Source organism: Vulpes vulpes, chromosome 3, assembly GCF_048418805.1.
Source record: "Vulpes vulpes isolate BD-2025 chromosome 3, VulVul3, whole genome shotgun sequence".
Lineage (NCBI taxonomy): Eukaryota > Metazoa > Chordata > Mammalia > Carnivora > Canidae > Vulpes > Vulpes vulpes.
The window spans coordinates 136,791,519-136,806,381 of NC_132782.1; the positions used below are offsets into that span (position 1 = coordinate 136,791,519).

The following is a 14,863-nucleotide window of genomic DNA, read 5'->3' on the forward strand; positions in this document are numbered from 1 at the left end:
AAGAACCCTTGCAGAGAGACTTTGGGTTGATAGCAGCTCCTGGGTGAAGGCGCTGGTCTAGAAGGTCTCTCTGTCCGGACCTTGCAGCCTCCTCTGACATCAGTTTGTTTCACTCCAGTTGCCAGTGGGGGGTGGGCTGCAGAGAATTGAGGGTAATTCGTGGTTACCTCACATTGCACCCTCTCGCAGCTCCAGCCATACACACATGCCAAGTAGGGGAAAGGTAGTTACTGATTGATCTGAGAAAATTGTTTCTCAAAAAAATAAAATAAAATAAAATAAAAATCCAATTTCCTTAAGGAATTAAGCATTCTTCAATTTTTTAAAAAAGAAAAACTGCTACCATCCCCATAGGGACGGGACTTGGCTGAAGCAGCTGATGAGCTGATGATAATGTCAGTCCACTGAATTAAACCTTAGGGTTTCTAATGAAGTCCTTGAGGTTTTAATTTTCCACCATCCTTTTGTGGTGACTTTTTTTTTTTTTTTGTAAAAGCAGGAGCAGTTTTTTAAAGTCACAATTCTGATTAGTCACCCCAAAACACTTACAGTTTTAAAACTAGATCCTGAAAGACATTTTATTTCATGGGGCTGCTGTTAAGTGAGTTACCTAATGTGAATTTGTGGAAGTAATAAAAGGAAATTAAAACCAAAAGTCAGTGTTAGATATAATGATTTAACAGTATCAGAAAGTCTCCCAGGCAGGCTGCTATTCTAAGTAAAGTGTTTTTATAGTCAAGGGGTGTGGGGGGGGGGAGGGGGGGAGGTAGTTTTGGATATAAACATCTATTACATAGTTGGCATGAAATTGTATTCTTTAAAGTTGCTTAGTTATCTTTGCTTTCAGTTAGATGTTTAAAATAAACTGATGTCGGGATCCCTGGGTGGCGCAGCGGTTTAGCGCCTGCCTTTGGCCCAGAGCGTGATCCTGGAGACCCGGGATCGAGTCCCACGTCAGGCTCCCGGTGCATGGAGCCTGCTTCTCCCTCTGCCTGTGTCTCTGCCTCTCTCTCTGTGACTATCATAAATAAATAAAAATTAAAAAAAAAATAAAATAAAATAAACTGATGTCTCAAGGAAAGGAATTGTAACTTATGGAAAGTAGTTTTGAGTGTTGCTTAGACATTCTGCTTGGTAATCTGTGAATTGGCAGGAGAAAAAATAAATTTTATTATGGAAATTAAAATAACTGTGCTAGTTTCCTTGCCATGCTTTGCAACTATGAGTTATTTTAGAATTTGTAACTGAATAAGAAATAAGGTAAAGACCATTTCATTTTCATTCTCATAAAAGGCTTACATTTATCCTGGCATTCATTCACTTAATCACTCACTCATTTATTCAGCAAATATTTTCTGAGCTCCAACTATGTGCCCAGTGTGGTTCTAAGCAGAAGGGATACAATGGTGGAGCAAGACACAATTGCTGCTCTTCCCATGTGCCCAGTTTAGTATAGGAAACACAAAATGAACAACCAGGTATACCAAAATGAGATAAAAGTACAGATAGGAGGACACCTAGCAATCCTGGATAGGTGGGGTCGATAAGAGAAGGGTAACCCTGGAAAGAAAGGCTGATCAAAGGAAATGAAATTCTCACCGAGACCTAACTGGAAAAGGTATGAGACTTTGCAGACAGAACAGTAAAAGGCTGAGAGGTGAGATAGCACAGTTCATTTGAGGGCCTGAAAGAAATGAAGTTGGTTGGAGCACACTTTCTAGAAGGGGAGTGACTGGAGCTGGATCTGGAGACCAAGAGACCAGATTCTGAAAGGCCTTTAAACCAGGTAACTTTCTTAGCTAAATAAATGGAGGTTAGGATGACCTGACTTCTTGATCTTGGGATCAGTGTGCATGTAGAAGATGCTAGAGAAGTTGTATGCTTATTGAAACTCAAGACCACCTGATAGTCTCACTAACTGAAGATTAACTCATTCATTGAACAAACTTTATTTAACATTAGTGTGTTCCAGGAACTTTGCTACGCTAGGCAGCATTTTAACAATTTCTGGGATATTACGAGGACAGGCTAGTTGAGGTATTTTTGCTTCCCTGCTACTGACTGGACTCTAGGTATTTATTTATTTTTTTTATTTTTATTTATTTATGATAGTCACACACAGAGAGAGAGAGAGAGGCAGAGACACAGGCAGAGGGAGAAGCAGGCTCCATGCACTGGGACCTGACGTGGGATTCGATCCCAGGTCTCCAGGATCGCGCCCTGGGCCAAAGGCAGGCGCCAAACCCCTGCGCCACCCAGGGTTCCCGACTCTAGGTATTTTAATCACGTTAAGTCCTTAAGCATTTATCTCCCGTGTACTTCATGAATTGCCTGTATGCTTAAAACTTAACCAAAAATTCTAATGCTTCACACTGTATTAGTTATATAAGTACCTCCTGAGCTGAATTGATAGTCTCAAAAATTCATTGTATGTCAATGACAACACTTTTTCCCCTAAATCATCCAACTTTATCCCCACTGCTGGGATGAGAACTGATCTTCAGTTATTTGGGTAACAAGGGGCAGAAATTTTACTATTTTTGGGTCTTTGCAGCTAGTAAAGAGCAAAATCTGTAAAATCATGATTTACAGATTTTTGCTTGTAAATGTAGTGAACGGTAATTGTTGAAATTATTGATATATATCACATGTGGCTTTCAGACTATTTCGCCTTTTCCAATTGGTTTAAATTAAAATCGCCAACTCATAAAAAAATAGTTTCCTAGTCACAAGATTTCACAAGTCTTTCTTACAATTATAACTTGAATTTATGTAGGAATGAGCTTCGGTAGCCTGAAGACACAATACCTGAGAGTCTCATGGATGCCCTAAACACAAAAATGCCTGGGATTCTCCTAAAGTAACTTAAACCCTTTAGATAAAGAGAAAGTTGAAAAAAAAAAAAAAAAAAGAGAAAGTTGAAAAGCTCTGAAAATTATTTAGGGAAGATGCCTGGGATGAATATTCGTTCCTTAAATATTCCGAGTATGGTCTTTGGATATCTATTTCCTGTCTGATCCCCTCCAGGCCTTCACCCGTCACATGTCTGGTTATGTTTTGATTGTGGCTTCTGTCATACTGAAAATGTGGCTAGCAGACCAGACACATAGAAATATTTCATATTTTGTTAGAGATCCTCAGATATTAATATCATGGGTTATATTTTCTGAACTTTTATTGACTGTTACCATATTGTTGACTTCTTTTAGATCTGGTCTGATTTTGTGAAATGTTTGAATAGATGTACTTCTGATAGTTTATATCAGTGACATACGGTCCACACATACAGAAAAGTGAACAAAAGCAGATGTGCTTTGAATATTTGAGAAATATTCATATTTAATATACCAGTGATGTTTTTTGGTAAAGTAAATATGTGAACAAATGAGCGAACTTAGTAGACTATTTTAGGTTATTTAATTAAAAGAGCATTGGCCAGAATTATAGGAAGACTTTTCCAGATTTGTGGTTAAGCACCATGTCTAATATATAGTGATTTATGGAAGATCTTGCTAAATAATTTGATCTTTGTCCTCTAATGCTAGTATACTAACAGATCCTATCATCCACACAGATTTTAGGGTGTTGTATTTAGAATGTAAAATATAAAATTTATATTATGTCATCACATGATAGATGAGTCAGCCAAGGCTCAGAACATTGAAGTGACCCATACAAGCTCACATGGTAAGTTAGAAATAGAATCAGGTTTAGTCTTTTGACTCCCAGTCTAGTTTTACTTTCTTATTTACTGTGTGGTTTTCTGTCCAAACTAATGCAGTTTTAATTTTATTCAGTGACTCCAGCATGTCTTAGCACTAAATGCATACATGGTCCAGCAGGAGAGATGTAAAGCACAGCTGATGCCCTGGAGAATTCTATCTCCTGCTAATAGGGAAATGTGACATTTTTTCCTTATTAAGTGAATGTATAGTAAATGTGATTTCATGGGGGGTGGGGGGGAACCAAAGAAATAAACAAGCCCAGCTTAACTAGACATTTTCCAGAAAGCTTGGATTCATTAGACATCCGTTTCATACAATGATGGAGTTTGGCTTTTTAACCGAGTATGTCAATTAAGCTTGATGTCTTCTCTGTGTTCCAACTTCAGGGATGAGAAAAATGGTTACAACGAAAAAAAAAAAAGCTTTATCATGGCAGATATTTTTAAAAGTTCTTTCTCTTCTTTATCTCTTCTTTGTCAGTCAACTAAAAGTGCCCTTATTTATTTTACTTTACTTTTCCCAAGTGTTAAAAGAATAAGGTCCATAGGGAAGACTTGAATTCTTCAGTCATTGGGAGATGTTACTCTTACTCCTTTCCATCATAAAAATGTTTTTTAAGTTTTAGTTTCATGTAAGAAATAGATAAAAGGTGAAGACCTGTTGCTTGTTCAGATATTTACTTACTAATTAATCCTAAAAGGTACAACATGTATGGGATATAATAAAGTTCCAATAAAAGCATTAAGAGTACAGAGAGGAGGTAGCAAGCCAAGCCGCCTTTAGGGATGATGGAAACTTCATGGAGCAGATGTTATTCAATTTAGGCTTTGATGACACTTAAGATTCTGACAGGTGGAGACTAAGAGGGCATTTCAGATACTTGCAAGGTCTCTCCAGGGAATACAGTATAATGTGATATGGCTGCAGCTTCAGGGGAGGGAGGTCGGGTGTAATGGAATCCATATTGCTATGGATATGGATATCTATATGTTCTTCCTTAGTTGGCTGTTGGTTTGGGATATAATCAGAAAAAGAAAAAAACTTTCAGTCATCAGTCTCTACATTGGTTTTAACACATAGGTACACTTATATAAGGTGTGGCTCAACTGATTTGTCATAATCCCCTAAGATCAGCTGGCTAAGGGATGATGTTTGATGTGTTCAGGTTTTCCTGCCTTATACCAGGAATGGACTTGTTAACATGCCTAGAAAGAATTTTATTTTTCATTTTTCTCCTCAGAGGTCATTGGGGAAGTCTATGAGTTGGCTGAATTGCTAAATGACTGCTGGTTATTATATTCTTTATTAGTTAGCTTCCTCTGAATAGAAGAGTGCCTGTTGGGTTATTTCTAAACTCTTAAGTGATCCAGATTACCTTGGGCAAATGAGACATGATTCCTTTCGCATTCCATTTTCTGCTACGACGGCATAATTCCGATGCACTCTCCTTCAGTGATTATCATCCTGAGCTATTTTTTCAGTCTCACTGATATATATCCTGCCAGTTATTTGTTGAAAATATAAAGTTGAAAGGAAGAGTCTCCTTTTTCTCAAACTCTAGATCACTTTGGGATCCATCCTGGAGAACCTAGGGTTATCATTTAATCTCGCACAGAGGTCCTCAACTTGTTTTGTACAGTAGAATCACCTGAGGAGTGTTTAAAAATCCCTGTACCACAAATTAAAATCAGAATCGCTGGGGGCAGGGGTGGAGAGGGCAGGATCCAAATATTAGTAGTTTTAAAAACTCCCCAGGTGATTCCACTGTGCAATGAAGGTAAAAACCAGATTCAAAACAGGTAGGCCTTTTCACCATCTCTTGAGCATCATCTATTCCTGAACGGTGGTCCTCAGAGCATAAACCCCAGATACACAGCATCAGCATTGCCTGGGAACTTGTTATAAATGCATTCTCAAACCCCACCCCAGACCCAGTGAGTCAGAAGCTCTCAGGGTGGAGCCCAGCAATCTTTAACAAGCCTTCCAGGTGACTCTGCTGCACAGTAAAGTTTGAGACCACTGATCCTAGAGCAGGAGAAAAGGATAAAAACAAAATAAACAGCAAAACAACGACCCCCCCCCACCAGGGTCAAATAGTCTTATGTCATAAATTAGATGTGATTCAAGCAAAATAATATTTGTGTGTTTTAAGTACAGTGTAACTATAAATACTAAGTCTTCCAAATTGTTCCTCAGAGTCTGGTAAATGCACAATCCATATTAGAATCAGCTAGTAAAGGTGTCTACAAACTGAGGATTCACTCTAAATTTATGAATCATAATCTCTGAGGCAAGCCCAGAATCTACATTTTTCATGAGCATCTCATGTGGTTCCTTCAGCAAACTAACATTTGAGAACTATGGTTTTAAATGGATGACACCATACATAGGAATCTTTTATGTGCTTCATATAAAATGTATGTTTCAAGTATTCACTCGTATCAGAAATATAAATTTCTGTAATTGTTCAGTTGATTTGATTATAAAATTGACAGTTTTAACTATATCAAAGCTTCATCTTATAAAAGTTGTACTCTGTACTGAATGACCAGAGTGTGTATTTTTCACTTACTAAAATATGGTGAAGGCCATTTTAATACAAATGACAATCCCATTATACTAAGGAGAAGAGTATAATTATGCATTGTTGCTCACTTCGTAAAAGATTATCTTTGTTATATTAACATGCTCCTTATACTAGTTGATAAAAATAAAAAATAATTATCATTGATAATAAATAGGAAATGTACCAATTACTATTAGTACACCAAAAACTTAATAAAAAAGAAAAAAAATCTTTCAGAGGGCTTTGTAGTTACTCCTTAAAGAACTGTATTTTACAGAAATGTCATTTGGAAAGTCCCTGGGTTAGAATAAAAGAAAAACAGAATTAGGTGATAAATTATTGTTTTCAGCAAGCTTGCCATTACTTTTTGGAATTATCTCTGATTTTCACTTGGGAGGTAGATATAGCCAACTATGAAGATTACTCAAAAAAACCTATCAAAAGTTTGGTTATACTAAAAAAAATCAAAATATTTTTACTCAGCTAATCAATATGAATGAACATTTTGATATGCAATGAGTATTGTGCTCACAATTACTGCTAATCACAATGTTCAACGTTGACATCTACAGGCCATTGCTATTTTCAGAACCCAAATATCATGAATCTAAGTAGAAGTGATATTCATGGCTTTGATACGATAATCAAAGGGCTTTTACATATATAGATTCATTTAAACAAATCCCTGGTTCCATAGTTTATAATCATTATAGTTAAGTGACTATAAATTACTTTATTTTGTGTAAAGTTATATTATTTGGTATAAAATTGCATGTATGATAATTTGAGGTAATATATAGTCACAATAATAATAATAGTATTATTTGGACTAGTTCACATTTATTGAGTACTTCCTATGCGCCAGGTACTGTTTTGTATGCCTGACATGAAATTTTTTAGTTAATCTTCAAAAAAAGTTTATGAGATAGATTTAACAGATGAGGAGACACTGAGATGATAAAAAGTTGCCCAAGTCATATACTTAAGTGGCAAAGCTGTAACTTAAATTCAAAGCCCTTGCTCTTAACCATTATGAGTATTAAAATACTGTGTTAATTAAAATGATAGCTTACTTCTTAATCTTGTACTAGAGTTTATTTTGGATTCTATATGATTTATAGGTTGAAAAAATCCACTAAAATTTTCCCCTTTTTTTTAGGAAACTGCTCCTTCATTTTATTGTGCTATGTGTGGCAGGGGGTGTTGTTCATGCACAAGAACAAGGTAAGAAAGTTACCTTGTTACGTATTTGCTTATATAAAAATTCTGCTTCCAAACAGCAAAAGTATATGACTTTAAAATTATCAGAACCTTAGATTCAACATGAAACAATAAAAAATTCTACCCAGTACAATGAGAATGTAAGGGTGAAAAAAATAAATTTTGGGGGGAAATATGACCTTTCAAAATTACTCAGATCTTCCATCTGTGAAATTGCTTACATTTTTAAGCAAACTCTCTATAAAAGGGAAGTTTTGTATAGTGAAAAGGCTTTGCTTGTGACTTCATAGAAGTGGGAGTTCTTGGGGGTGGCGAACTGTGACTGAGTTACCTTTGCACTTCTTGAAACAACACTAGCATATACGAAATGTTCCATCTAGATTTACATCATTGAGAAACAAAATACAATTTGCATGCCAGTGGGTTTGGGATTTTATTTAATTCAAATGGAGAGGTTTAGAAAATTGTTCAACGTTTTGTTTTTGCGTGCTAGCTACTTGCTGGGTAGTATGATGATCAAGTTTCAGGAATCTATGTATTCTCAAATTTATTCATTTATTAAACAACATTTTAAAAAGTATCTTCTACTTGCCACATAATGTCCTAATTGCCAGTGATAGAAATATAAATAAGATAATGTCTTTGGCTTCAAAATGTAAAAACAAGTGCCTTTGTCAAAGGTTAAAAAATAGAAAGTCCAAGTCAAAGAGAAAAACCCTGGAACTATGCTGCATCCACAGAGAGTATCAGCACGGCTCCAATTTTTTTTTTTTTTAACTCCTCTGTCTTCCATCAGCAGGGCTGCCAAATTATTCATTCTGACACAAAACCAACATTTCAGTTCACTGACCAGTTCCACAAGCCACTTGGTCAATCAACTAAACAACAGTAAGAAAGAGAGAAAGAAATGAGATATACATAGGTAGAGAGAGGGTGCATAAAGGAAGGGTCATCCTCTATCTGATTGACCAAACTGACAAGTAGGCAGCTAAGTTCTCTGTCAAGTAGCACGTAGATGAATTAAAAGATATCTTGGAAGGCATTTTCTAATTCTGTTTTACGATTAAATTAGGTTAAATTTAACCTAATTTTCTGGTTAAATTAGGTCGGATGTCACATAGAGCTTCATAAAATACTGTTCTTGACCAAGTCATTGCTGTTACTTTATTTTGATTTAATTAGCCATGAAGAAGAGAGGAATTGTATCTTTTAGTTCACTGTTACTACTAATGTTATACCTTCTGAGAACCTAATTGTGTACCAGCCCTATGCTTGTAGAATATATATTCACCACTACCTCATCACAGGGTTTTTGTAATTATGCCCATGATATAGTTGCTGAAACTAAAATTAAGAAGAATAAGTAACTAGCCCAAGGGTTATAGGCTAATGAATAGAAGAACCAAGATTTGAACTCAAGTGTTTTGATTGCAAAGTCTACAAATTCTTTAAAATTAAGCTTCTTGAACCACAGAGAAGATCAAAAAGACAAGGAGAATTGTCATTATTAATTATGTATATATTCTGTGGCTTGTCCTTTGCTGGTACTTTACATGTAATATTCTGATCTTCACAGTGAGCCTTTAGGATGGGGATTATAGATGAAGAAACTGAGGCTCACAGAAGGCTTTTACTCAGGCTCTTACAACTAGGACTTGAATCTAGGCCTGTCCATCTCTGACAGCAGAAAACCCTCTTTCCACTACCCGTCTTCTTATTTTATAATTACCATCTGCTGGCGTGGTTTGAAAGCTTCTTATACAGACTTTCATCCCCCACCCCTACTTGAAGCCCCATGCCTCCCTCTTAAATTCACTGACCAGATATAAACATCTGTTATTTGCCATGTTTTCAGTTATTCCATTAAGTTTTACTACAGCCCAGAAAATAATTTTAAATAACCTTGTTCATAAATTTAAATTCTGGGGGACACCTGGGTGGCTCAGAGAGTCAAACGACTACATTTGGCTCAGGTTAAGATCCTGGGATCCGGAGATTCAGCCCTGCTTTGGGCTCCCTGCTCAGTGGGGAGTCTACTTCTGCTTCTCCTTCTGCTGCATGCATCACCACCCCCAGCACATGTACGTGTGCTGTCTCTCAAATAAGTAGATAAAAATCTTTTTTAAAAAATTAAAATTTTGAATTTGTTTTATAACCAAATTTTAGATTATTACCTATTGAATACATGATTCTGCTTCAAGGAAAATTTATTATTTACAGCTTTTTCTGAGGATTTGACAGATCTAGATCCCTTTTCTTATCTTATAGAGTCTAGTTTCCTTATTGCCCAGTCTGTGTTGGTAGGCTGGCTGCCAGAGACGGACCTAGCTGCAGTACTTCTACATGGTAACATACACCCTGCAAGATGTGTAGCTAATCCTCAACGTACACAGCATTCTCAGGTTCATGATCCCTAGGTATGAAAACCACATGTGTAGAAATCTCTGTGTGTAGAATACTCATTTCCAAAAAGAATATTTCCTGTGGAAATGAATCCAAAATGTGTTTATTGTTAACCGAGAATCAGCTCATTCTAGCTACAGTTACTCTAAGTATTTTCTGCCAAAACCCCTTATGGACACTTAACCAAAAACTTTACACATTAGGTGGTTAAAACTTCATTTCTCATTTTATAAACAAATTTGCTTTTATCTCTTTATCCATAATAGATGTGTTACTTACAACAGGAATACTTTAAAGTCACAATTGCCACTTTAAACATACCCAGTGTAACTAAATAAAGCACAGGTGTTCTAGAACCAGAAGCCAGGTTCTAGTACTTACTAGCTATATGATCTGGAGCAAGTCAGATACTCTGAGCTTCATTTTCAGCAAAGTGAAAATAATAAGAGTGAAGTAATAAGAATGAAGTAATAAGAGTTCTTACTACATAGAGTTGTATGGATAAAATGAGATAATACATGTCAAGTGTTTAGTGCATGACTGTTATTTGATGAAGACACAGTAATCTTTTTTAGGAAAAAAAGATGCTTATGATCCTCTTTTCCCATATACTCATAATATTGAAAAACTGAAATAAACTAAAGTAGTTGAATTTAAGCAACTCCTTTAGTTCCTTCACTCAGTGAGCTGGAAGCCAGGCAGCTTGTATTTGAGTCTTGATTTTAGCATTATTTGGCTGAGACTAAATAGAACAATAGAAAGCAGATATTGGGCAATTATCTGGTTAATTTAATCAATTTAGGTAAATTGGTTAAGACAAACATATTAAGGCTTATATTATTTTTCTTATTTACAACTTTGTGCTTTGTTTATTTTTTATAAGATTTTATTTATTTATTTGAGAGAGAGAGAGAAAGCATGAGAGAGGGGAGGGTCAGAGGGGCAGCAGATCCGTGCTGAGCAGGGAGCCTGATGTGGGGCTCCATCCTGGGACTCTGGGATCATGACCTGAGTTAAAGGCATATACTTAACCAACTGAGTCACCTAGGTGTTTCTTTGTGATTTTATTTTAAACAATCATGTAATTTTTTCATTTATACAAACTAGAAAGCTTGGAGATTTCACTGACCCAGATATATGAAAATTTTAACAGCAAGAATTTATTAAATTATGTGCTATATTATATTTAGTTATTTAATGAGCTAATATAATTTTTATACTGTGATGTGATATTTTTAACTTTAAAAGTTGATAACTTTTAAATCTTTTAAGCTACACTGGCTAAGAAATGTAAAAATCCTTACATTTATGAGGGACAAACATGATACTACTGTTGTTCCTCCAATTTATGAATATTAGAATATTGTTGAATATTGACAGCTACAGTGTTTCCTTGGCTCTCTTATGAAAGGAAGTGTTTGTAAAACTTACAAAATAAGTACAACAATTGGCTCTCCCATGTCTTTTTCTTTAGGCATAGTTTATACTGCACTGTAGAGTTAATTATATAGCCACTGGATTTAATGTGAGATACTTGGGTATGAGTCATAATTTCATCATTTACTGAGATTCAGTTTCTCCTTTTTCTCACCCTTTTCCTATTCTTCTTTTCTCTTCCCACTTTCTCTCCCTCTCTCTCTTTCCATTTTCCTCTCTTCTTCCCTCTCTCCTTCCTTCTTTTCTTCTAACTAGTGACAATAGTATTAATGATGCTTACTATACAAGTTTCAAATTAAAAATAAGCAAGGTTGGAGTGTCTGTGGCTATATCTCAGCATCAGCCCTGCAGGCTTAGAAGATTGATTTTATTAGCAAATTGAGTACAATCTATTTGTCTTTATTGTATGGCAAAACAACAACAAACAAAAATTACACTGAAGTCTTACAGAGGAGGTAATATTTCAACTGAATCTTATGAGTAAATTTGGCATGAAGGGATATACTTAGAGGGGTCTGAAGGGATATACTTAGAGGGGTCTGAAAGAATAGGATTAAAAAAAACAGATACATTTGACATAGCAAGAGATTTAAGAAAAGTAAAAGAAAAAAAATTGTGAGTGGCAAATGCCATGAAGCAAGCAGATACCATTGAAGGAAAAATGTGTAAGGGCTAGCATAGATTAGGGGGCAGTCACCAAGACCAAGGTTACTTCTGACCAATTATAAGTTTGAGTCCCCAAGATAATTTTCAGTCTCAATAATGGTTTAGAAGAATTTATAGAACCCAGTGTAACCTGTTATACTCATAGTTATGGTTTATTACAGCAAAAGAGAATGCATTAACATCAACCAACAGAAGAGACACATGGGTTAGGGTCTAGGAAAGTCCCACATATGGAGCTACCAGTTGTCCTCTCCCAGTGGAATGAGTGCCAACTTTCCCAGCAATGATATGTGACAGTATGCACAGAATATTGCCAACCAGTGAAACTCACCTGAGCCCTTATGTCCAGAGTCTATATTGGGGCTCTGCCCCAATGGACATGGTGGACTGCCCATGTAGCTGACCTTAGTTTCTGAAGTTGCTCTTGAGGTTGAATGGATACCACATGACCAAAGCCCTTACCATAAATCATGTTGTTGGACTATTTGCTATGGTTCATAACCCTCAGATAAACAAATATATCTTTATAAGGCAAGATATTCAAGGGTTCATTGAGTGCCTCCCAGAAGCCGAGAACAAACGTATGTCTACTCTTTGGGCACGGTTAAATTTTTTACTACACATGTGGCATGTGGACATTGGGTACCATAATAGAAAGGGTGGAAAAGAAGGACAGAAAAGTAAAATCAAGATGAGGGGTCCCAATGATCCACTTGTATAATTTGACAATAAGACCACCATACCACTACAATTATACAAATAATCCTGAATATGCTAATCTGCTCAACCTCATCAACTGTGAGGTTGAATATACACAATTCCATGTGAATATCAACACAAAAATTACTTTAAAATGAAGTCATAATCCTTTAATGAAAGAGTGAGGGGATGGAATATAGTAAAAAGATATTTTTATTAAAAAATTTTTTTAAAGATTTTATTTATTTATTCATGAAAGACACACACACACAGAGAGGCAGACACACAGGCAGAGGGAGAAGCAGGCTCCCTGAGAGGAGCCTGATGCTGGACCTGATCCCAGGATGGGGATCACATCCCGAGCCAAAGGCAGACACTCAACCATTGAGCCACCTACTTACCTGGTAAAAATATTTTTTAAAATAGGATATCCATAAGGCTTAAAGAGCAGATATACTTCATTCCTTGTTTAATGGTTTTCTTTTACTTCTAGTATATTCTCTTGTGAAAGTGATCCTTTTTTCCTACATTCTAAATCTTCCTGTTCTGATATTTTGGGTTTGATTACCTTTGATGTTTAGCATAGATTAAAAAGGGGAAAGCTTATTAGGAATGGATGAGATACGAGACTGGAAATGCAGGCAGGGGTTAGATCACGAAGGGCTTGAGGGCTAACATAAGAAGTTTCAGTTTTATATGAAAGCTTTGAGAACTACTGATGTGTTACAGGAAGCAGTATCATGAACTAAATGTTCATTTTGTTCTGTACAGAGAGAGAAAGGTTTCCCTGGCAGCAGTGTGGATGAAAGATTGGATAAGGATGTCTTAAAAGAGGCAGAGAAATCTATTAGGAGACTAATATAATAATCTAGGGATAAAGAGAACTTAAAGTTTGTGTTGGACTTGGTGACTGAATAGCTGTGGAGAATGGTTGGAAAGGGAGTATCAAAGGTGATTACCAGGTTTCTGGGTTAGATGGCTGGATTGATTGATTCATTCATTCAGGCAAACTTTGGACCTACTTTGTCTTAGTCATTATTCTACATGATGGAATATAACAGTAAAACATAGTGAAGTGCTACCCTCATGGACTTACATTTAAACTGGGGAATAAAGCAGTAGGCAATTCTATGTATATATAATGTGATATATATAATGTATGATATATTTATGTATATCTCCCCCTAAATTCTCAGTGCTGTGAAGAAAGCATAAAGCATAGGAAGATGTTGGAGAGTCACTGGGGCAAGGAGAAGGACAATTTTATATTTTAGGTATTGTTGTCAGGGAAGACCTCTCTGACGAGATCACATTTGAGTCTAGATCTGAATGAACTCAAAGGTTCAGAGCATTCTAAACAGAAAGAACAATAAGTACAAACACCAGGAATTCAAAATGAGGTTAGTGATTTTAAGGAATAAGAAAGGAAAAGCATGGCTGGTGCAAAGTAAGGTGGGATGAAATGCAAAGAGATAAGAGAGGTAAGAAGGGGGCTGATGACATAGGTTTCATACACCATGTTAAGAGTCTGGATTGTATTTTTTACTGTAACGGGAAGCCATGGGCGGAATTTGTTCAGGAGATTGGCATGATAGAGTTGACACTATAAACATAGAACTCTGGCTGGTGGTTTGGGAATGGGACTCTTTGCTAAGAGAGGCACTAAAATAAGAGGAACAAATGTGGGGGAAAATACATTGAGTGAGAAGTGCTTGCAGGACGTCTAGTCTCTACCACATAAGTTCAGTAGGCGATTGGATATGCAAATCCAGAAGAGAGGTTTGTGAGTCAGCATATGTGGTTGTTGAAATCATGTTTTGGGTGAAGTCATTGTGTTTACAGTAAAAAGAGCAAAGCCCGTTGTCTTGGTGACACCATGATTTATTCTGTTTAAGAAGCAAATAGGTGAAAGAGATAAAAATCTGTTCTGCTGTTAGGTGACATATGCATTTCTAAATTGCTATGCTGAGAGGTTGAGTCAGGAGGACTGCCTGCTTTCAGGTTCTGCCTCTATACTTCCTACTTGGGTGATCTTGGGAAAGTTATTCAGATTCTCTGTGACCTAGTTTTTATGTCTGTCAGATAGAGTTAACCATAGTACCTACCTCACAGGATTATTGTGAGCTTTATGTGGCTTAATGAAGTT

General features: G+C 36.3%; 1 protein-coding gene across 12 annotated transcripts in view; it reads left to right on the top strand.

Moving 5' to 3' along the window:
• Window positions 1-14,863, top strand: part of COL24A1 (collagen type XXIV alpha 1 chain) — a 387,560-nt gene that overhangs the window by 3,410 nt on the left and 369,287 nt on the right. For 9 of the 12 annotated variants that reach the window (XM_072754694.1, XM_072754691.1, XM_072754695.1 and 6 more), the window contains one exon: window positions 7,451-7,515. The exons of the other annotated variants lie outside the window; for them this stretch is intronic. In XM_072754694.1, the coding sequence (XP_072610795.1) occupies window positions 7,451-7,515 (65 nt within the window). Of the gene's footprint in view, window positions 1-7,450; window positions 7,516-14,863 lie in introns of those variants that run through there. 12 annotated transcript variants of the gene reach the window in all.